Source organism: Triturus cristatus, chromosome 6 (assembly GCF_964204655.1).
Source record: "Triturus cristatus chromosome 6, aTriCri1.1, whole genome shotgun sequence".
Taxonomy (NCBI): Eukaryota; Metazoa; Chordata; class Amphibia; order Caudata; family Salamandridae; genus Triturus; species Triturus cristatus.
In genome coordinates this window covers 1,825,651,955-1,825,675,749 of record NC_140589.1, presented here as the reverse complement: position 1 = coordinate 1,825,675,749, position 23,795 = coordinate 1,825,651,955, and the positions used below count along the sequence as shown (strand labels likewise).

Below are 23,795 nucleotides of genomic sequence, written 5' to 3'. Positions count from 1 at the left end.
AAATTAGTGCATCTTCTCACACCCTAATATAACCTTTGATACACAGACTCAAAATTTCAGACGGCCATTTTGACAACCATAGATACTCCAATACCAATAACTACTCACCCACTCATTGACTTTTAGGTCTACATACATCTCCACTCACTCACCTGTACAGTCACTCATACTTACAGTCACTGTGCATTTATACACCTATATAGACACACACCGCCATTCATTCATTGAGGTACTGACACATCTAGTCAGTCATGCAAATAATTAATCACAGTAAAATGTACTCACCTATACAGTTAAAAACACTTACTCATAAAAATACTAACAAATTCTGTGTCTTCCTGCAGAAAAACAAACAGCACATGACACAGATATCCTTGCACTATGGCGCATACAGCCACTCCCAAAATCACACACTCTCACATATAGATAGTTATATACTCTTACACACATATACACTGCGTTTCACATATGTAGTTACTGACACATGTACAACCGAGATATACATTCAATCACTAACACACCCATACATACACTCACCCAACCATACAGTCCATCACAGATGCACTCTTAAAAACATGCACCCACTGAATCACCCACTCACACATCTAGTCACAGAGTCACAAACACCCTACCCACACAAATACTCAGGCACCCATACAGATACTCAGACAACCAATCAATACAGACATTCACACAGTTTAGTCACTAGTCTGCAGTAAGATACATTTAATGACTCACTTATAGACTCAGTTACGCACCTAGAAAATCATCCATTCACACACTTGTACACCCACTTATTTTTCAACAGGCCTTTCCCTATATATATATTACACATAATAAAACTGTTCAGAAACACATACTCAATGGATGATGTCATCAGTGATGTCATTTGAGATGTCATTTGAGATGTCATCTGAGATGTCATCTGAGATGTCACTGACCATGTCATGAGTGATGTAATATGTGACGTCATCAGCAGTGCATTGCGGGGGCGCGAGTTATAGTTAGCTGAACTAACTATAACTGGGGAATTTCTAGGGTTTTGTACGAGGGAAATGTCCAGCTAACTAGAACACCCCTGAAACCTATGGTTTTTTCAGTGAATATATATATATATATTCAGTGAAAAAACCATAGGTTTCACACATGTTATAGTTAGCTGGACATTTTACTCGTAAAAAACCAATGAAATTGCCCCGTTATAGTTAGTTCAGCTAACTATAACTCGCGCGCCCGCAATGCACTGCTGATGACGTCACATATTACATCACTCATGACATGGTCAGTGACATCACTCATGACATCACTGATGACATCTCAAATGACATCACTGATGACATCACTGATGACATCATCCAGTGAATGTGGGTTTTTCTGAAAATTAAATATGTTTTATATATGTATATCTCAAGGTCAATGGAAGAATAAATGGGTATATAAGTGTCTAAATGGATGATTTGTTTTTGAAAAATTGATTGTTTAACTGACTGATTAAGTGTATCATAGTGAATACATGTTTTAGTGAGTAATGTTTAAATATGTATATATCTGTATCAGTCTCTCACTTTGTGTATAAGTGGCTGCATGGGTTGGTGAGTAGATACATGGGTGTCTATATAGGTTATTAGTTGGTTTTTTGAGTATCAGTCTGAGTGTCTGCATGGTTCGGTGGGGGGTATTACGTAGTGCATAGGTGTATGAATGAGTGACTCACTGTTTGTATGTGTTGAACACAGCATGTGTGCAGGACTGTATGGGTGGATGAGTGTGTGCATGGATGTGTTAGTGAGTGAATGACTGTCTCAATAGTGTCTTTATGAGTAACTACATATGTTTTAAACTAGTATATGTGACTATTTGTGTATATATGTGAGTATATGTGAGAGTGAGAGATTGAAAGAGTTCTTGTATGAATAAGTATGTGTTTCTATAAGTGATTGTTTAAAAGACTAAGTATCTGTAAGTTTCCGTAGAAGTAAGTGTGGTGGTGTGTGTATAACTGTATATGCAAGTAAATGTATGTTTGATTCTTTGTTAGCATGAGTGACTATGTGTGTGAGTAACTCTATGGATGAGTAGCATTGTGTAACAGGATGTATAGGTGTATGAGTACATATGATGAGTGAGTACATGTATGAGTGACTGAATTGGACTGTTGGTGAATGAGTGGATGTGTATGTGGGTCTTAGAATTACTGAAAAGGTTGTTTTATCTGGTATTGGTATGTCCATTGTTTTGAACATTGTAGTTTCTATTTTTGAATGTGTGTGTCAAAGGTTATATTAGGGGAAGAGGAGGTCTGCCACTCTATCACAAGGATGATGTCATCAGTGATGTCATCAGTGATGTCATTTGAGATGTCATCAGTGATGTCATGAGTGATGTCACTGACCATGTCATGAGTGATGTAATATGTGACGTCATCAGCAGTGCATTGCGGGCGCGCGAGTTATAGTTAGCTGAACTAACTATAACGGGGCAATTTCATTGGTTTTTTACGAGTAAAATGTCCAGCTAACTATAACACGTGTGAAACCTATGGTTTTTTCACTGAATTTCTAAGGTTTTTTAAATGCTAATTCCTAACTATAACGTGTGTGAAACCTATGGTTTTTTCACTGAATTTCAAAGGTTTTTAAAATGCTAATTCCTAACTATAACGTGTGTGAAACCCATGGTTTTTTCAGTGAATTTGCAAGGTTTTTTAAATGCTAATTTTTTTTTTATTCTTCAATTTTTTCAAACATATTTTTAATTTAATTTACTTACCTTTTATAAAGACTATGCTTTAATTTTTAAAATCCTTAAATATTTTTTTTTAATATATTTTTTAAAATAAACATGTAAAATTTATTTCCAGTTTTTTTTTGTTTTTTTTTTGGTACGCGTACCGTAAGCTCACGGTAAGCGTACGGTTTACGCAACGTCCGTAATCTATCTACGCTGCTTGCGTATAGTTACGCACTTTGCGTGGCCGCGCGTACTGCGCGTGGGACGCGTGCGCGCTTACGCCACACGCGCACGTTACGCGGAAGTGCCGGGAAATGACTGTTATGCGCATGCGCGCAAGCGCGTTTTTTTTTACGCGCACGCGTACTTTTTGCCGTAAGCGTACCGTAAGCGTACCGTAAGCGTACGGTAGGTCATGTGATCTTGAAACACAACTTTTGATTGGTTGAAACTACTTTCAGTTCTAGAACTCTCCTACACCACACCCATTCCCCTCATTTCTGCTTGTGATCCCTTGGGAGAAGGAGCTGGTTTGTCTTTGGGATACGATGGCAGAACAGCAGAGCTCTTCTGAGAGTGAGGCTAGCACTAGCAGCACTGTCTTGAGGCAGAGATCGAGGAAACAAAAGCCTTCTTATGTTTGGGATTATTTTACTTTTCCAGAAGGCCAGCAAAAGGTGAATGCACCCTTAGTTACTTGCAAGCTGTGTAAGCGTGTACTTTCTAGAGGTAATCCTAACAGGAAGTATTCCTTTGGGAATCACACCATGAAGAGACACCTCCAGGATGTACACAGAAGGACACATGGTCATCTTTTTGGAGGTAACTCTTCAGAAAGACGAGCCAGTACATCCACAGCAGCTCAGCCTGGACCATCACCTGCAGGGCTTACTCCTTCTTCTGCAGGTCAGGTGAGCCCTTCATCTGTGGGGGGAGAATCTCCTTTTGCTGGCCCTCTGGAAATGAACCCTCGATTTCGGAAGGTTGATATTCATTGCACATTTTGTAAAGATCTAATTTGCCATAGGGAGACCAGTGTTTCCCTAGTGAACAACAAAATAGATCAGCACATTTGTCGCTTTGAATAATTTTCCCATGCTTCCTTTCCTCTGTCCCTGCATGAACACAACGGTTCTTTTAAGAGCCAACCTTATCTTTCATCTTTTTTTTACATATGTTTTTAAAAACTTTTTTTTATTTTTTTTTACCGTACGCGTACGGTGCGCGTACTTTTTTTATTTTTTAAAAAAAACACTAAAAATCATTTATCACATTACATTGTCCTTGAGAGACTACAATTATTATTATTGACTTACCATACTCACTGAAAAAATATTTATTCATTTCTTTTTTTAAGAAATAGTTTTAAAAATGTTTGTAGTTTTCGAAAATTTTCTATATCTATCTGGAAAAAAAGAAAAAAGTATTAATATTTTTTAAACATTTTATAATACAGTACACATATTTACATTTTTTACCAAAAAATCTTTTTGCCTTATTTTTGCTGTTTTCAGAATATATTGCATTTCACTATAAATTGTGAAAGCAATTGCATTCATCATTTTACAGCGGGCAAAAAAAAATACCAATCACAAAGATTGTATTAAAAAAGCCCTGATTCTTTTTTTAATTAAACTTAACATTATAGAAATGCATAATATTGTAAAAAAATATCATCTAATACCAATACTTATTTCTTTAAAATACCGTCTGATATGTTTGTTTCAGAACTATAATCACAATATTATATCTCAAATAACTCCAAAATACATCTGATTTCATTTCCTTTAGGCCAAATAGTAATTTTTTTTTTTTTTTTGGAATAAATTTCCAACGGAAATCCAATAAAATTCTAAAGTTTAATTTGTCCAGATATCACCGATTCTCTGTAACATTTTGGTTCACGAAAATTTTTTGAATAATTTATTTAGTCCACAATAGAATTGGTTACTTTTCCACATGGCCAAATAGTAATTTTTTAAATCATTTTTGAAAAAATTTCCAATGGCAGTCCAATAACATTCCAAAATTTAAAATGTGCAGAAGTTACCGATAATCTCTAAATTATTGGTTTTTCAAAATTGCATTAAAAATTAAAAAAGTCCACATTACAATTGGTTATCTTTCCATTAGGCCAAATGATAATTTTAAAAATCTTTTTTTTACAAAATTGCAATGGTAATCCAGTAAAATGGTAAAATTATTTTGTCCAGATCTTGCCAAGTCTCTCTAAAATTTAGGTTTCAGGAAGATTAGATAGGAATTTGCTAAATCAAAAGGCAAACGTTGTTTGAAAATCAATTGGGAATCATTACACAGTGTCCAGCCTTTTTCACATTTTAGATAAACTGTGTAATGTCCAGAAGTAACAGTAGGTCCATCATGGAAAATTATTGCAACAGTTACAAAAGTTTTTCCTGAAATTGATAATTGCTGTCCTGTAAACTTCTTTATTAAAGTATCCAATTTTGAACCATCAGCTCTACATCGTTGCATCATTAAAATTACATACTGTCCGTATTCCTTTAAAATTAATGTTGAAAACATGTCAGAATTACACTCACCACATTTCATGCTATGATTAGCATCTTTAACTAATTTTGCAAAAGTGACTGTTTTACTCTCTGGCAATGTCAAATAAATAAACCTTTCATTATCAACAATAGAGCCACATATATTATAACAATTATCACAACTATGTTCCCATTTATAAGAGAGACCAAAAAAAATGTCAATGGGAACTCCTTCTTCTTCCACTACCTGAAGAAAATACATCAAAAATTCATGTGCATCTTGCTGTTCATTTTGAGAAAACTGTGTTCGTCCTGAACATACATCTAAAAGTTTTCTAATGTCAGTAGCACTTTCTATTTGAGTTTTATCTTTACTCAACTTTTGAAAAAGGAGACTCAGCTCTGAACAGAATCTTTTTCCCTGATTTACTATTATCTGCTCTTGCAAACTTTCCAGATAAAATGCAACATTCAGCACTACATTTGCGTAGCAGTTGACACCAGAGCTATTTTCAAAATGACATCCTACAACCTGTTCTTCATTTTCCTTTTTCTTTTTGCTTGCAATTACATCACTCCTCTTTTTTTTCCTCTTCTCTACATCTTCACTACAGATATTCTCATTTTTTCTTTTACGAGAAACTACACGTTTCTCCAACACAGGATACTGACCTAAATGAGGAGCATAGCTTCTTCTTAATCTATTATACTCCTTTACACAATTTGTATCAGCACTAACTTTTGATTCTTCAAAGTCTATCATGAATAAACCTGATAATGTTTTGACTCGTGACAAAGCAACATATGCCATACCTTCTTTGAACACAGTTGAACCAATGTTCACAAATGCACAATCTACAGTCAATCCTTGAGACTTGTGAATAGTTACAGCATATGCTAGAGAAAACGGAAACTGCTTCCTACGTACATATAAGTCTTTCACAAGCATAAAACGAACTGTACAACGACAAATATCTTTAACTTCATCTATCTGATCAAATTTTATTTTTAAACATTCAATTCCTTCTTTTTTCTGATAATTAATAAAACCCACAACTCTTCCCATCGCTCCATTAACTAAACCTTTCTCAACATCCAAATTTCTCCTTAAAAACACTCTACAGTTCATGCAAACATATAGATTTTTTTCTAATCCAGCTGTTTTGGAGATGTTCTTCTCTAGTGAGTCCAATTTATTTTTCAGTTTGCCTGTTACTGTGACAGTAATTCTTCCATCCTCAATTTTGTCCACTGCTTCCAATTTCCTGATCTCTTCCTTTTCCAATTTCAAAAGCTCCTCATTGAATATTGAGCATTCACGTAGAGTAGGCATTAAGCAGATGACACTTTTGTTTTCTGCAATGTTCTTGTATATCTTCTCTGCAACTATTTCTTCCTTTGGAAATAAATTATGTAGCAGCCGAGTCTGTAATGCTTTTTTGCCAGCCTCTGTGAGTAGTCCAATCCTGATATCTTTCAGAATACTTCCATATTCTTCATCGTTTGCTTGCCTCATATTAGTTGTAAGTTCCTTGTACTCAAAGAAGGACCAAATATTTGTATTACCGATACTTCCCAATGACTTCTTCGTGTCTTCATGTGTCACAGTATTAAACACTGGTTGTCCTTTAACTGGAGTAAGTTGCAAAAGATCTCCAAAAACTATGACGTGTTTTCCACCAAATAACACGTCATAGTCTGTCTTCAAAATTTGCTGCATTCTTAAATGCACAAAGGCAAGCATTAAGTTTGATACCATGCTCACCTCATCAATAATGAGAACTTGCATCTTCTTCAATACTCGTGAAACTTCCAAGGATGCTTCTCCAGTTAGCTTGTTGAATTGTATTTTGTTCTCATGCTCCACTGGTAACATTAGCAAACGATGTAAGGTGATTCCTTTTATGTTATATGCTGCTAACCCAGTTGGAGCAGTAACCACACAAGACAAAGTAGAATCCGTTTTTTGCTTTAGGTAGCTTCTGATGACTTTAATTAGGAAACTTTTTCCAGTGCCAGCTTGTCCGCTTACATACATCCTGATTGGATGAAATGATGTGCATGAGCACTCTTTTTTTACATGTAGAAATCCGTGATCAATTTTGTTTTTGATCTCTTCATAAATTTGTTGCTGCTCTTGATTCAGTTGTCTTTCCAAATTTTCTAAGTCTATAAATTCTTCTTGAGCTTGATTCATAGCTGTTTCCACTTCATTCATGGCTATTGATGCTTCATTTTCAACGATTGGTTGTCCTAGGGGATCTTGACTGTGTGTTCCTGAACTTTGGCTGTCCTGAGAACTGTCTCTAGCTATTTCTGCTGCAATTGTAGTTTCCTGTTCAATTTCTTCATTTAACATTTGCAGATAAGTTGTGAATGTATTGCATTGTATGCTGTCTTTGCAAGCATTAAATGAATCCTCATAGCTTTGAAATTCTCCCAGTAGTTCATCCTCTGTACGCCATGGTTTAAACAACTGTAAAAGAGCCAAGTAGTAAAATTCTTTCTTGTCGGTAGTGTCGCAACTCAGCTTCCGGTGATTTATCAAACTTCCTTTGGTTTGCTTCACCAAACATCCTTCTTCACCAACAACTTTATATTTTCCATTATTAATGTCTTCTGCAGCTTTCCGTGAATAAATGTAGTTCTGCAACACTTCATAGAGACACATGTTCTCCAGATGATGACTTCTCTTGGGATAATATGTGTCCAACATGTTTGTTTTCAATATATCTGTACTTTCTGGGTCATTCTCGGCCAAATATTCTATTTCTCCAACAGATTTCAGTACCCGATTTCTCATTGCTGCAAGGCCTAAACTTGCCCAAATTATTCTTCTTGACTTCGAGTAGAGACTTGCAGAAGATAACCTATCTGAACATTCGTAGGATCCAATTTCTCGATGCGATAACATCTTCAAACTGAAACTGTACAGCTTCTTACTGACAGTCTTCTCGTGAGAAATCTCTTCCCACATTTCCTTCAATTCTGTTTTTTCTGATTTCGTAATGTAAGACGTTACATATCGTGCAACAGCAATGGAATTGTCAGCTACATACTGTATATCCATGTTAGCGTTCCACATGGATAAAATGACTGGGTTGTAGTCATTTATATTTTTTGATTCTTCTTTTCTTTTAAGGTTGTAGGTATTCTTAGGTGATTTTCTTGTGATAGTATGTCTCACAGCTGACATAAAACTGTTTACTCTTCCATTTGAAAGAACAGGTCTAGGAAATCCAAATCGACATTTAGTGTAGTATTTTTCTTTGCTCTTGTATTTCCGTCGACAGTATTTTCCACACCGATGACTTTGGAAACGTAAAACTTGCTCCTTTAACTTGTTCTCTTCTGTGCTTTTTGGTATACCACATGTTGCATATTCTTCAATGTAAGATAACACTGCTTCATCAATATCTGTTCCAAACTTTGGGGCATCCTTGATCCACAACAGCATATGAATATGAGGAGCACCTCTTGCCTGGTACTCTTCTCCAAAAGAAATCCACTACTTCTCCAAGGGGTGGATTTTTTTTATTGCAGATGAAGGACATCATAGCCTCAAATCTATGATTGAAATATCTGCAAACATTAACCGGATCCAATGAGCACAGTTCTCCTGCTGTCTTGTATTCGATGTTTTTAATGTTTGAATTGGCCTCTCGTAGAAAATCCAGTAAATCATCCCAAGCGTACTCGGCACAGCTTAGGGTAAGGAACCATGTTGGTGTTCCTAAATTGCGTAACATGCATTTTAGTTCACCATGGCGTCGGTACCAATATTCATTTGTCCCACGCTGACAAGCCATCAGATTGATCAGTTGTGTTTCCAAATGATCATCTCGGTGCTGCACTTTCTCCATAAAATCCTTAGCAGACACATTTTGTAAATGTACTCCACTTTTTAAAATGTGATTTACTGCATAAGACAGTGCAGACAAGTCGCTTTCAAATAAAAGATGAAACAAATAAGGAATACTTTGTCGAAATCTGGGATCTTCAGCATATAGTCTTGTAGTCCGATACTCTGAAGCTGGAATCTGTTCTGGACGTTCATCGTATCGTCCTCCTTTTCCCGTAGGAAACAGCTGGGGAAAACATCGAGCTTCCAAGCTCTCCTCCCATACACTCACGGGAGTTCCTTTTGCTTTCTTCATCTGAAAGAGATCAATATTGTCTCCCATAACTTCTTTCGAATGAAGAGGATGTATGCTAAAATGTTCATAAATTTCTTCTTCCTTTGTCTTGTCCACTTTTTCAATTTGTCCAGTTGGTGTTTCTGTGTCTTCTTGAAAATCTTCGTCTTCTTCTTCTTCTTCTATATAAATTGATTCATACCATTTGTTATTTTTTTTCAAATACAAATTTGCTCTTTGTACTTTCCGCACATCTACCAGCTCCTGCCAAATCTTCTTATTCTTTGTAGGTACACCATTAACCAGAATAATTAATGGTTCAGTTTCCAAAGTATCCGCATCAATAGTTTCCATATTTTTTTTCAAATCCAAGGGCAAATACACCACTCTACCTTTTAAACCTCTCAGTAAATCTGAAGGAGGTAATTTACCAGTTTTGGGCTCCATACGTACTATGGTCTGGAACGGATGAACACATTGAATGAGTATAGACTCATATGTATTTAATTCAGAAAGTTCAGCAGGAATAGCATCCAATTCTAAATTATTATGTACAGCTCTGGTCGGCATTCTATTTTCCTCTAACTTGTTGTAACAGTATTTACAAATACGCTGATCTTCACCCAATTCAAAACAATTTTCAAGAAATATATATGTGGCAAAATCCATCCACTTATAATTATCTTCATTTTCACTCTTTCTGTAGAGATCAACATTCCTAGTTTGTTTTCTATAATGAGTTCTGCGGCAACAAATACAAGTAACGTTTGGTCTTTCATTAGAGACTATTGCAAATTTTGTTATGTGATCATTAAATGTCTTACTTACAGAAGGTTCTACATTCTCTTCCACTTCTTCCTCATTTACTGTGTCCTTCTCTGCACTGTTTTGTTCAGGACCAAAGTAACAAAACTGAATTTCATCAACAACCTTCTCTACATCTGATACCGTTCCTCGGAACAGAGCCCTATTCAATTCATTTAACTTTATTGCTGGACTTTTGGCAAAATACAACCGTCTCACAAACTTTCTCATTTCAGTATGATGAACAGCCAGCATCCTAAAATGATGGAAAACACTATTGCACACTTTTCTAGATAGACAAGCCAGAGAATGACCCTGCAAACCAGTATTCTCTCTCACTCTGCATGGATCCAGACTTTGAAGCACCTTAATCTTCTGTTTTACACTTTTTTTACTATATTCTCTTAGAAACTCTCGAAATCTGTCAATAGATTCCTGACGCACAGTGCAAATACTACTACAATTCCAAGTGTACACTGGGGCTTTAGGACGTCTCCCCATTGCCTCATCTGCCATCACTTGTACCTCATCTCTTGGAACCATTATCTCCTTCTCCATTATGCAACCATTTTTTACTTCGTATGAACGACCTCTGGTGTCAACTGCATGCAGCAAACTATTACTTTGAAAATAGCTCTCTTCATTAAAAAAAGGTTCACTACTTGAACTATGCATCCACTTTCCTAAAAACACTTTACAAAAGTTTGTTCTGTTCACTACTCTTTTGCTTTTGCTTTGTGATTTCAGTACATTAACCATTTTATCTAATGTACGCATCCTATTCAAAATTAATATGAATAGTTTCCTTTTTAATTCTAATGCTTTTGCTGCAATGGCTTCAATTTCTTTTTTTCTCTTGTAATATTTTGCCTTTTGCTTATATTTCTTCACATCCTTTATCAAATTGGACATAACTCTTCTCTGAAACATTTTTCTACGTATCTCTTTAAACGCTGTTTTTCTGTTTATGTAAAACTTTTCAGTTGCAGAAGGTATATTTGCATTAACTAAATTCTCAATTTTTTGCTGTTCTCTTCGTTTTGTTACATTCTTCCCTGGACAGACATTTTGTACATTTTTCTTTGTTTTGAATATTTTTTTAAGAAATTCTTTTTTCTGCTTACCAGAAGATTTTTTCTTTTTCCCAACATGAGCATCTTCTACTAACTTTGGTCCTCCAGTTGTCTTCAAATATAGTTTTTTTTTTAGCGTTTTTTGAACTCGAGATTTTGTAGGCATCTTAAATTTTGTTCACTGTTCTTCAGCAATACCTGAAAAAAACTAAAAAAAAATCCTTTATTGTATTTAAATATATTACTACATTTCTTTTCACAATAGTCACAAAACAAAATTTCTTTGCCAATTTGAATGCACACAAACTGCTCTTTTTTTTGGGCAAGTGAAAATCTCTTTTACAAACTGTCACATTATGACACCACTTTTCAGATTTTTTAAAAAGCCCATGTCCAGAGTGCTACACTCCAGCAAGGGCAACCAGCCTTAGTGAATCTCAATGTATTTGCATTACAGACTGAAACCTGAAAACCCCACTCGCTTCTAAATACTGTGCATGACTATACACGGCAAGCACATGGGTGTGTGCTAAGACTCTGCTTCTTCCCCCAAAAATTCACTCCCCCTTTCCATCTAATGCAACTGTGAAATCACCAGAGCAAGACGCAATAAATCTCTGCCTATAATTCCTCTATGCACACAGAGTCATGTTTTCACATTAGTCCCAAAACGAAATTTCTTTGCCATTTTTAAAGCACACTTACTGCTCTTTTTTTTTTCGGGCCAAGTGAAAATCACTTTTTACAATTGGAAATCACTTTTACAGACTGACACATTATAAAACCACTTTTTTTGATTTATTTAAATGCACATGTCCAAGCTGTTTTTTCAGACCACCACCATGTGTATTCTCGGTGACTGCCTACACTCCAGCAAGGGCAACCAGCCTTAGTGATGCTGAATGTATTTGCATTACAGACTTAAACCTGAAAACCCCACTCGCTTCTAAATACTGTGCATGACTATACATGGCAAGCACATGGGTGTGTGCTAAGACTCTGCTTCTTCCCCCAAAAATTCGCTCCCCCTTTCCATCTAATGCAACTGTGAAATCACCAGAGCAAGACGCAATAAATCTCTGCCTATAATTCCTCTATGCACACAGAGTCATTTTTTCACATTAGTCCCAAAACGAAATTTCTTTGCCATTTTTAAAGCACACTTACTGCTCTTTTTTTTTTTCGGGGCAAGTGAAAATCACTTTTTACAATTGGAAATCACTTTTACAGACTGACACATTATGAAACCACTTTTTTTGATTTATTTAAATGCACATGTCCAAGCTGTTATTTCAGACCACCACCATGTGTATTCTCTGTGACTGCCTACACTCCAGCAAGGGCAACCAGCCTTAGTGATGCTGAATGTATTTGCATTACAGACTTAAACCTTAAAACCCCACTCGCTTCTAAATACTGTGCATGACTATACATGGCAAGCACATGGGTGTGTGCTAAGACTCTGCTTCTTCCCCCAAAAATTCGCTCCCCCTTTCCATCTAATGCAACTGTGAAATCACCAGAGCAAGACGCAATAAATCTCTGCCTATAATTCCTCTATGCACACAGAGTCATGTTTTCACATTAGTCCCAAAACGAAATTTCTTTGCCATTTTTAAAGCACACTTACTGCTCTTTTTTTTTTCGGGGCAAGTGAAAATCACTTTTACAGACTGACACATTATGAAACCTTTTTTTTTAATTTATTTAATTGCACTTGTCCAAGCTGTTTTTTTCAGACCACCACCATGTGTATTCGCGGTGACTGCCTACACTCCAGCAAGGGCAACCAGCCTTAGTGATGCTGAATGTATTTGCATTACAGACTTAAACCTGAAAACCCCACTCGCTTCTAAATACTGTGCATGACTATACATGGCAAGCACATGGGTGTGTGCTAAGACTCTGCTTCTTCCCCCAAAAATTCGCTCCCCCTTTCCATCTAATGCAACTGTGAAATCACCAGAGCAAGACGCAATAAATCTCTGCCTATAATTCCTCTATACACACAGAGTCATTTTTTCACATTAGTCCCAAAACGAAATTTCTTTGCCATTTTGAAAGCACACTTACTGCTCTTTTTTTTTCGGGCCAAGTGAAAATCACTTTTTACAATTGGAAATCACTTTTACAGACTGACACATTATAAAACCACTTTTTTTGATTTATTTAAATGCACATGTCCAAGCTGTTTTTTCAGACCACCACCATGTGTATTCTCTGTGACTGCCTACACTCCAGCAAGGGCAACCAGCCTTAGTGATGCTGAATGTATTTGCATTACAGACTTAAACCTGAAAACCCCACTCGCTTCTAAATACTGTGCATGACTATACATGGCAAGCACATGGGTGTGTGCTAAGACTCTGCTTCTTCCCCCAAAAATTCGCCCCCCTTTCCATCTAATGCAACTGTGAAATCACCAGAGCAAGACGCAATAAATCTCTGCCTATAATTCCTCTATGCACACAGAGTCATGTTTTCACATTAGTCCCAAAACGAAATTTCTTTGCCATTTTGAAAGCACACTTACTGCTCTTTTTTTTTCGGGCCAAGTGAAAATCACTTTTTACAATTGGAAATCACTTTTACAGACTGACACATTATAAAACCACTTTTTTTGATTTATTTAAATGCACATGTCCAAGCTGTTTTTTCAGACCACCACCATGTGTATTCTCTGTGACTGCCTACACTCCAGCAAGGGCAACCAGCCTTAGTGATGCTGAATGTATTTGCATTACAGACTTAAACCTGAAAACCCCACTCGCTTCTAAATACTGTGCATGACTATACATGGCAAGCACATGGGTGTGTGCTAAGACTCTGCTTCTTCCCCCAAAAATTCGCTCCCCCTTTCCATCTAATGCAACTGTGAAATCACCAGAGCAAGACGCAATAAATCTCTGCCTATAATTCTTCTATGCACACAGAGTCATGTTTTCACATTAGTCCCAAAACGAAATTTCTTTGCCAATTTGAAAGCACACTTACTGCTCTTTTTTTTTTCGGGGCAAGTGTAAATCACTTTTACAGACTGACACATTATGAAACCACCATGTGTAACTACAACAAAAACAATTCCCATTTCTATTATTCATTTCTTAAGTTACCACATACATCCCCTCTCAAACTGTAAACTCACCTTTAAAATTAGTTAGTTGTGAAAGAAATGTGACACTCAAACAGCAGATTATCAGAGCCAGGATCTCTGTTCTGTTCACCTCTCTCCTCTCAGCAGAACCAGATAATGGCAAACTTTCCCTCTATTTTTCCACACATATACATGTAAGTTTCAAATCTCAGTCCTTCCCCCTTTTTTTCAAATGTAATCACACATTTCTATTGGTTGAAAACCAACCCTTTTCCAAAAGTACCCTTCCACCAACTTGACTTCTGCCTAGTACCCTTCCCCCAACTTGACTTCTGCCTGCTACCATAGCAACAGCTCATGGAACACTGCTGTGTAGAGTTAGGTCAGAAGTTCGACACACAATGTTTCAATTCCACAGAGCAAGAGTGCTTGACTTTTCAAACCTTACAGCAAATCCATAGTACTGTTCTTTGGTTACACATTTTTCTGTACCAATACAAAACATGCTTCTATTAATTTACACATACAGCCTAGTTTTTATTCTAGAATGGTATGAAACAGCCAATCAGTTCTTTTTGTTTTGAAAAAAATATGTATGCCTCCATTTCCAAACTGTCTTTCTTTTCATATTGCCATTCTACTGAAAGACACCTCCTGAGTGCATCCAGTTCTCCTTTGAAGATGTTCACAGTGTGGATTGTAGGGCACAGCTATGTCTTCTGGAGTGAAAAGTTTGCAGAGAAAACAGGTATGGTGAGAGACCTTGCTTTGCCAAATGTAGACATTAAATGGATTGGTCAGAGAGGGTTAAAGTGGCACCAATTGATGCCATTGGTGAAATCCTTCATTCAAATCCAACACCCTGACCTCATAATAGTGCACTGTGGTGGCAATGACCTAGGCACTTTGACTGGGGTAGGTCTGGAAATGCTTATGAAGGACACCTTTGCACAACTGTTTACACTTTTCCCTAAAACTGCCTTTGTGTTTTCCAACATATGCCAAAGGCAAAAATGGAACTGGTCCAATCATTTCTGTCCGCAGATTGACAAAGCAAGAAAGCACGTCAACAAATCTGTTTCTGCTTTCCTCCGTGACTATGGTATGGGTGCCATTTACCACAACAACTTGCGTTATGACATGCAAGACATTTATAGAGGAGATGGTGTGCACTTCAATGATGAAGGGAACAGAGTCTTCCTCTTGAACCTTAGACTCTGCATCGGTACTTACTTGTAGGTACCACTAAAAAAATGACTTCATAAACACAACAGCTCTTTTTAGAGCTCCCTAATTTCTAAACTCTTAAATCTGCTTTTTTATTTATTTTTATTTTTTTTACCGTACGCTTACCGTAAGCTTACGGTACGCGTACCCCGTGATTTTTTTTAAAATCAATAAATGTTTTTTTTGTACTTTTCTGTCCTTCTTTGACCCCCTTACAAATGTTAGGGGGTCTGTTACTCTCCTCATTGCCCCCTTTCCTTGTTTTCTCTGTTTTTTTTCCTGAGTGAAACACACAAAATGGCGGCCGCCGCTTCCTGGTTTCGGCCGATTCAAATGTTTACTAAGATCTATGGGCCAATCAGAATCTCCTTCGCGCACGCCATGTTTCTTCCGTACGCTTACCGTAAGCTTACCGTACGCGTACCCCGTGATTTTTTTTAAAAATCAATAAATGTTTGTTTTGTACTTTACAGTCCTTCTTTGACCCCCTCACAAATGTAAGGGGGTCTGTAACTCTCCTCATTGCCCCCTTTTCTTGTTTTCACTCTTTTTTTTTCAGAGTGAAACACAGAAAATGGCGGCCGCCGCTTCCTGGTTTCGGCCGATTCGAATGTTTACTAAGATCTAAGAGCCAATCAGAATCGCGCTCGCGCACGCCACCGTACGCTTACCGTAAGCGTACGGTAAGCGTACCGTAAGCGGGCTCAGATATATATATTGATTTAAAGGCTATTTTCTCAGAATCTACTGAACAGATTTACACCAAACCTACAAAAGGCACTTCCTTGACCTAGGGACTACCTCTCTGCCAAATTTTGAGTAATTCTGTTCAGCCGTTCGGGCTGTAGCTCGTTCTAAAGGTCCTATGGAAAAATGCATGGGAAAAACACGTTTTGGGACCCCCCTTTTATCTCAGCCCCCGCTTGACGAATCCCCCCGAGACTTTCAGGGTAGGAGCGGAGCGGAGCGTAGTGCCCCACCTATTTTGAGAAATTCGCGAGGATTCGTCAACCGGCGCCAAAGTTATTCAAAATAGAATGTTGAGGTTTTCCTATGGAAACGTGGTCCTAACTATAACTACCTACTGGCGACCGCCAGTAGGTAATATATATATATATATATATATATATATCAGCAGAACGCTCGCTCCACTTCTCCTTGCTGGACTGCTGGAAAAAGCGAGAATGGACCCAATTTGGTGCTTAGTAGATTTTATTTTGCAAGCACAAGCACACCTTCCACCATGACGCGTTTCGGCAGCTCCTCTGCCTTGATCACATGACAGCGCTTACACGGGGAGGATACATTTTTAAAGTGAAATTACATGGTCACATGGTGAGTAAACATGGAAAACATTGGAACGTTACCGCAATGTCTAATTTAAAAGACAGACCTATAGGTTTCACAATTTTTGTCACTGACAAACCTTTTGTAAAATTACATTTTTGTCATGTCCAATATTGATAAACTCATACAACTTTGTGTTCATAGAGTCATATCACACAATTAAATAATGGCTTAAATGCCTAATAACTGTATGTTTTCCGATTGTTTGCATAGATTGTTTTACATGGGACCTGTGTGAAACTAAAATAAACCCGTGTAATAATTATTTTGAAAATATTAGTGAAGGAACCGGTGTTTAAAAGAAATATTTTAAGTGCAAATAAGTGCAAAAAGTGCTAAAAAACTTGTGCTGAGGGACTGTGAAACTATATGACCTCCCTCAGTCTTTAATTGAAATAATGATAACAAGGATTGTTTACTTATGTCCCAGACTATTCAATGTCTGAGCTGAATTTTCTGATAGAACATATCATGGACTGGAGATGTTCATGTGCCATGCGTTTGCTGGTTGAGACCGGTGTGGTATTATGGACAGACAACGTATGTACTGCAGGAGATTGAATGACTGCCAAATGCATCAGATCTCTGTTTGGGTATACTTTGCCAAAGAGCAGTCAAAATCACACATGTGTGGAATTTAGAAATATACAAGTATATACATAATTCAATAAGAATATAAATAAATAAATTCCAAAATATAAACATGTGATCCGTTTAAAAAACACACATTCTCCTTGCATAATAGGTAAAATACCAGCATTGCCCCACCTATTTTGAGAAATTCGCGAGGATTCGTCAACCGGCGCCAAAGTTATTCAAAATAGAATGTTGAGGTTTTCCTATGGAAACGTGGTCCTAACTATAACTACCTACTGGCGACCGCCAGTAGGTAATATATATATATATATATATATATATATATATATATATATATATATATATATATATATATATATATATCCAAAGGACGTGAACCCAGAATTCCTGCCTGCAATTTACAATAGTCTGTCACCACAAATCCAGTAATAAATAAATAATTGAAATAAATAATGAAATCAATACAGTTTGGTATCCTCGCACTGAAGAGACCAAAGAAAGCAACACATGGGGCCTCGTCTCCAAGTATATTTTTTTGTGTGAGGGAAAAAAATGCTGTCTGTTTTCCAATCATGAAAACAAACACTAAGTTTTCCAAGAAATGTTCTGGTAAACCAATCAAGAGAAGGGAAGTGTCTTCAACCATAAGATGAGATAGGATGGACAGAATTAGAAAATGTAAAGCATCTCTACAGTCCTGGACTGGACTACTGTCGTCAAACTGGCAGTACAACAGAGTCAACGAGTTTGCCAAAATGCACTGACACAAACTTTACATAAATGCCTGTGGCACTCACGATCCACGAAAACAAACATATATGTGTTATTTCCACACTTGAGAGCTATTGTGTTAAATATAAATCTTCACATTTTAATAATTACATCTTAAGCGTTCAAGCAGACACTGAAGAGAAGCATGTATCAATAAACGACACTGAGCGTGCTGTAAAAGAAATACGGTAATTAGCTGTCAATAAAGGATGTGAACACCTACTTCCAAAGATTTGAAACAACTCTCTTCCAGTAGCGAGTTAAAGGATCTTTAAGGGTCATTAGGGAGGTGTTTCCAACAAAATGTGCAAGTAAAAATATGTCAAAGGGGTTCTGTTCTGCCCCATATATTTTTTGATTCTGCACCTCTGGTATTTGGACCTCCATCATGAGTCTCATTGAGTTTCATCCATTGTAAACTATTTGTAAAAAAATAACTATTGTACAGTATGGCCTGCAGCTGTGCATCTAGGATAAAAGGCCATGTCCTGGACACACAAGAACTGGTATGCACACATATGTGCACGGTTAACATCTAGGACTACACTGTATCTCAGCATGGTATCTAAGCATCTGTAGCCTATCGCAAACCTTGACTAAATTAATTATGGTCTTCCAATTTAATTGGGCATCCAAGAAGAAATATCCCCATTTCATTTTGACTAGAGTCAGCAGTACATTACTGTAAGAATGTGATGCTTTATTGTACTCACACTATACGAAAGAAGCTTCAAAATATTGACTCCACATTGGCTCAACATACAGAGATAATGTTCCCTAGGTTTAAAAACAAGCAGAGGACAAATACAATATTGATTTAGCCGCATTTTTGCTCCTTCAAGTATCTTGGTTATTGCAATGGTTTCTTGATCCAGGCTTTACTGAGATTTGGGCTTTGAACTACCTTGCTGGGTCAAGTTAATTACTCTGCTCGCCAGCACGTAGATCAAAGCTTCGCCCAGATAATAAGCACTTTTGGGGGGGGAGGGGGGGATTAGCCTTCTTCTGAAAGAGGAAGGGGTGGAGAAGTCTGCTTGGCCTTGTTAACCACCATCTCACTGACAAGCCTGCAATGCACTTCTCAAATTTACATTAGGAAGACAGCAGACCTCTGCTAACAGCTACCTCAAGGGCTCCCTTTAAAATCTAGAAGAGAAAACAACTGATTTACAATAGCAATTAAGGGCAGAGTTAAGACCCAAGTGAAAGGTCTTGAAAAACCAAAACTTGATTTTGACATCTAGGAAAAATCTCATGATACTGTTCAGGTGGTGGAAAAGCATGTGGGCTGCACCCGGAAGATAGAGGTCTGTCAGGGGTGGTGTATTGAAGTGACATCTCTGGATTGAACATAGATGCTACTCTTCTAGGACTTTTAAAGCCCTGCACAAGGGACAAACTCTGAGAAGAGGGAACCATGCAAGAAGGGATGGACATCTTGTGGACTTCAGGCTTTTACTTTTTGGGACTCTATTGGACTCTGGGTCAGTGGCAATGGTTTTCTCACTCCCTCTAGGTGACAGTAGAGGGTAGACTGAATAGATAAACACACTGGACACCAGAGAGACTCACCACACAACACAAGAGTCAAAACTCACCAAAGAGAACAAGATTGCAGGATTTCAAGAATCTGCGTTCAGTGTGTTAATGCAAAGAGCAAAATAATTCAAACGTTCAAAGATCCAATGGGGTGAGGGCCGGAAAGTGCTGCAGAGCTTGCCCTAGATCTCTTTTCCAAAGACGTCTTATGGAGTGGCTCAGCAGTTGTCAACATTGCATGGGCCATGACGCTAGGACAAAACCTGATATCAGCTCCCCCCCCCACCACCACCACCTCCAGAAATCCAGCACAGGCCGTGTTCAAAGTTTTTGATGCCCAAGAGGGGGCAACATTTGGCACATTCTTGTATGGGGACTCATTTGCTGATGCAATCCTAGGAAAATGTCTAATATTGTGTTGTTCTTGCCATGGAGGCATCTTCACAAATACAGATTTTTCAGTTAAGAGGCCAGTCTTCTACTCCGTTCTCTAGCACTCACCATTCTCTGGTAACACCTCAGGAAACCCACAATCACACCTCTCAAATGAGCATATTTATGAGCCTTGTATATCTCCCCCAGTCTTTCGGGAAATTCACCACTTCCACTGAAACAGCATTTATAGGTTGGGCACGTAGCAGAAAATCCTGCAGAGCATCCCAGATTACATAATCTATCATCACTGGCTGGAAGCCCCTCTAGGAATCCAAAAAGCACCACAATTCTTACCACACCCTGGTGGCAGAAGTCTACTAAGCCCCCTCTTATCACAGCTCAAAGCGCCCAACATTCTTCATGACAAAACCAGAATAATGTCCAGCAATCCCAAGTTCCAAATAGTATCTCAAGCAACACAAATTCCACCTCTTCTCCCAGCAAGTCCTTTACTCCACCCACCTCAAGGATTGAAGTACACTCAGTTGTCATGAATAGGCGCGGATGGCGTACACCTGCTGGGCATGTGATTTAACTACACGAACGGTAGTTACATATGACAGATCTTCATTTCCCATAAGTCCCAGGGGCAAACTTGGATGCCCTTCATGCGAATGCTATAAAAGCCCCGCCTTACTACAATCATGTGCTTGTCAACCCTGATTAGCTTTGCATTCCGACGAGACTCTTAGAAATCTCGGCGTCCATCAACCTGCATCGCCGCGCTGGAGCGCGGCTCTGCTTCATAGAGACAAAGAGCTGCAGCGCGCGTTCACGCTACTTGAACTTCCTTCACCGCAACGGAGGTGAAATCCTCGGCGACCATTACCCTGCACTACCGCGCTGGATCGTGGCTCAACTTCACAGAGCTCCATGTATGGAACCTGCTTGAAGCGCGCTGGAGGGCGCGTTGTAGCCGTTAGGAAACACGCCACAGCATCTTTGTTCTTTATTTATTATTTCCTTGCGGATTTTTCATCTTCCACTACCAGGAACAGTACGAGGAGAGGTTCGCCTCCGGTCCTACATTCCTGTTACAACGTAATGCTTGGAGCCGATTGAAAGGCTCGGTGAGCGACGCAGGTTCCTGTGTAACAATATGCTTGGAGCCAATTGAAAGGCTCGGAGAGAGATATCATCAGATCCTGCCCTGCTGCCAAGAGCTCAGAGTACCCCATTCAAGACACTCACTAAGCTAAGTACCAGTACGGTGGGGCAGCAGGAAAGACTAGGTTCACACTGAGCAGGTTAATATTATTTGGGCTGCAGTACCAACGATACTCGATATATATATGTAAGTGTTTACTGTTTCTCTGATATAACCCGATATATACGTACAGCAATATATATATAGTACTACAAGGTGGGGTGTTTTTCTTGTCTTACAGTGAACACGGGGTTAGACAGCCAGAGTGAAGCTACCAACTCTAGGCCAGCCTTCCTGAGGGTGTTTCGCAGCCACATCCTTTCTTCTCACTCCCTGTTTTCTTTTCCCTTTTCCCGTGTGGTGGTGTTACCTGTTGAGCGGTATCTGGTTGCTCTTGGGTGATTCCATCATGGGGATAGGGTTACTAAGCTACCTACATCGGTCCTGCTGTATTTGGCACCTAAGGTTAGTGATTAACCTGTCTGTATTCTGACATCAGTGGACGTTCATCCTGCATTATAGCACACTTCCGGCCAGAGTTTAAAATCCTTCATAGAAGCACTACAACAGTCCATTACTCTCCCTCGTTTAGCAACTGCTCTAGCACAAATTCAAAAACTTAAGTACCCAATCACCTCAGTGCATCCAGACTCATCTGTTGGTGGCAGGCCAGCCATGTTGCCTTCACCGAACATGGCCGCTTTCTTGACTCTAGAGCATCCCTTAAACCTTGGCAGAAATGTTAACCCTCAACAACATCTGCACCTTCAAAGGGAAAAAATGACCAGGAACTCCGTCAGGGAGTTTCCTTACTCACTCCCAACATTCTTGAATTTACATAAAACTTAGGGCAACAACAAATCTTGTGCCCTTGTTTGGAGTATCTCCCAGGTATCCTGTCACTCTATCCTCCATGTTAGTGGAAACATCACCCTTAAATGTTACCCTGATCAGATGCCCCCCTCCCTCTGATGAACACTACTTGTGGATACAAACATCTCTTGCTCACAAGACCTGTGCACCATGTCTGTAATGCCATCAGGGTGACAAGGTCACCACCTCCTTGACAGCAGTACCTTCAAGAGGTACACTCCTATATATGGTGCATAGGTGTCATGTTGGCAACAAACCTGAGTGCATTAAGAGATGCCACTTCAAACTGCTCACGCACACCTACAAAGCCCTCTGCAACATGGGACCAGAATACCTGAACAACCGCCCGACCTTCCACTATCCCACGAGACACTTGCGGTCTGCCGCACTGGCCCTTGCTACCGCCCACTGCATCCTTCAGACACTCTTTCTCCCACCTCAAAGCCTGGAACGACCTCCCCACCTTAGAACATCTACCCCTACCCTCCGCAGACTTCAGAAGTAGACTCAAGACCTGGCTGTTCGAGAAGCTCAACCTCACGCAAGTGCCTGGATACCCCTAGGGTGATTTAGTGCACGCCCCCCCCCCCCCCAACACCTGTCGAAGCAACCCTTGCGGCCCTTGCTGGTAAAACTCCGCCGAGTTAACTCCCGCACTTGTCAGATCCCGTGGTCTGCCCGTACGAACAGAGGAAGGACTTTGGGCGTCAGTTTCTACCTGCTGGAAGCACTTTTCAGGAAATATTCAAATCCGATATAAGCATCATTGGGGTGCTGTCTACATTTCTGCCAGCACCCCTGGCCACCTCTGACTACTTTTAGTACACCTAGCTGCTCCTACAACTTGTTGACAGGCCCGTGTCTGGCCCCTCCCACCTGTTGACAGCACCCAGGAGAGCTTCCTCTCCAGCTGGCTGCAGATCCGAGAGCTCTCTCTGCTCTGTGACAGCAACCTAGATATTATTCTTCCCAGCTGGCACCACTCACAGGTGCACCCCGCTGCAGCCCCTTACCGTCTTGGCCGCCTGTGCCCAGGTCCTGCCTTTTTTCCTGCGGCTGCCCTTGTCCCTCATGTCTCCGGCGGGCTCGGGCTGTCAGCACAGCTCCCCCGCTGCTTCTGCCGGATGCCCCGCTGTCCCCGCCCCTTTCCCTCCCCCACGGCCTCTACTGTACACAGACTGCGCCCGCACCGTGCACTGGCCCGCCCGGCCGCCATCTTACGAGGGGCAGAGCGAGCAGCACGAGGCATGGAACGCGTTCCAAGGGCACGGTGCGCTCCCTCTCCGTGCACGGTGAACCCTCTCCCTGCCTATCAGCGTCCCCATCACAGCATGATAGCAACAGCAGGGTCCAGCCCTCTACGGCCGGCGCCTCCGTGCGTTGTCGCCATCATGCAGGTACCGTCTACCTCCCCTGGCGCGTGGCGGCGGCGTGCGCCGTCACCCCAGGCGTCAGGAGGCCGCCCTCTAGCGTCAAGCCGGGGCCGTTGCGGCTCGCAGGGGTCAGGCG

The 23,795-nt window shown here is 39.6% G+C and overlaps 1 protein-coding gene across 1 annotated transcript in view; it reads right to left on the bottom strand.

Moving 5' to 3' along the window:
* The window catches only part of ASXL2 (ASXL transcriptional regulator 2), a 516,529-nt gene extending 493,098 nt beyond the window's left edge, over positions 1-23,431 (bottom strand). Inside the window, exon 1 of the mRNA XM_085613205.1 lies at positions 23,300-23,431. Within this exon, the coding sequence (XP_085469331.1) occupies positions 23,300-23,359 (60 nt within the window). The 5' untranslated portion in view covers positions 23,360-23,431. The remainder of the gene's footprint in view (positions 1-23,299) is intronic.
* Positions 23,432-23,795: the final 364 nt, after the last annotated feature.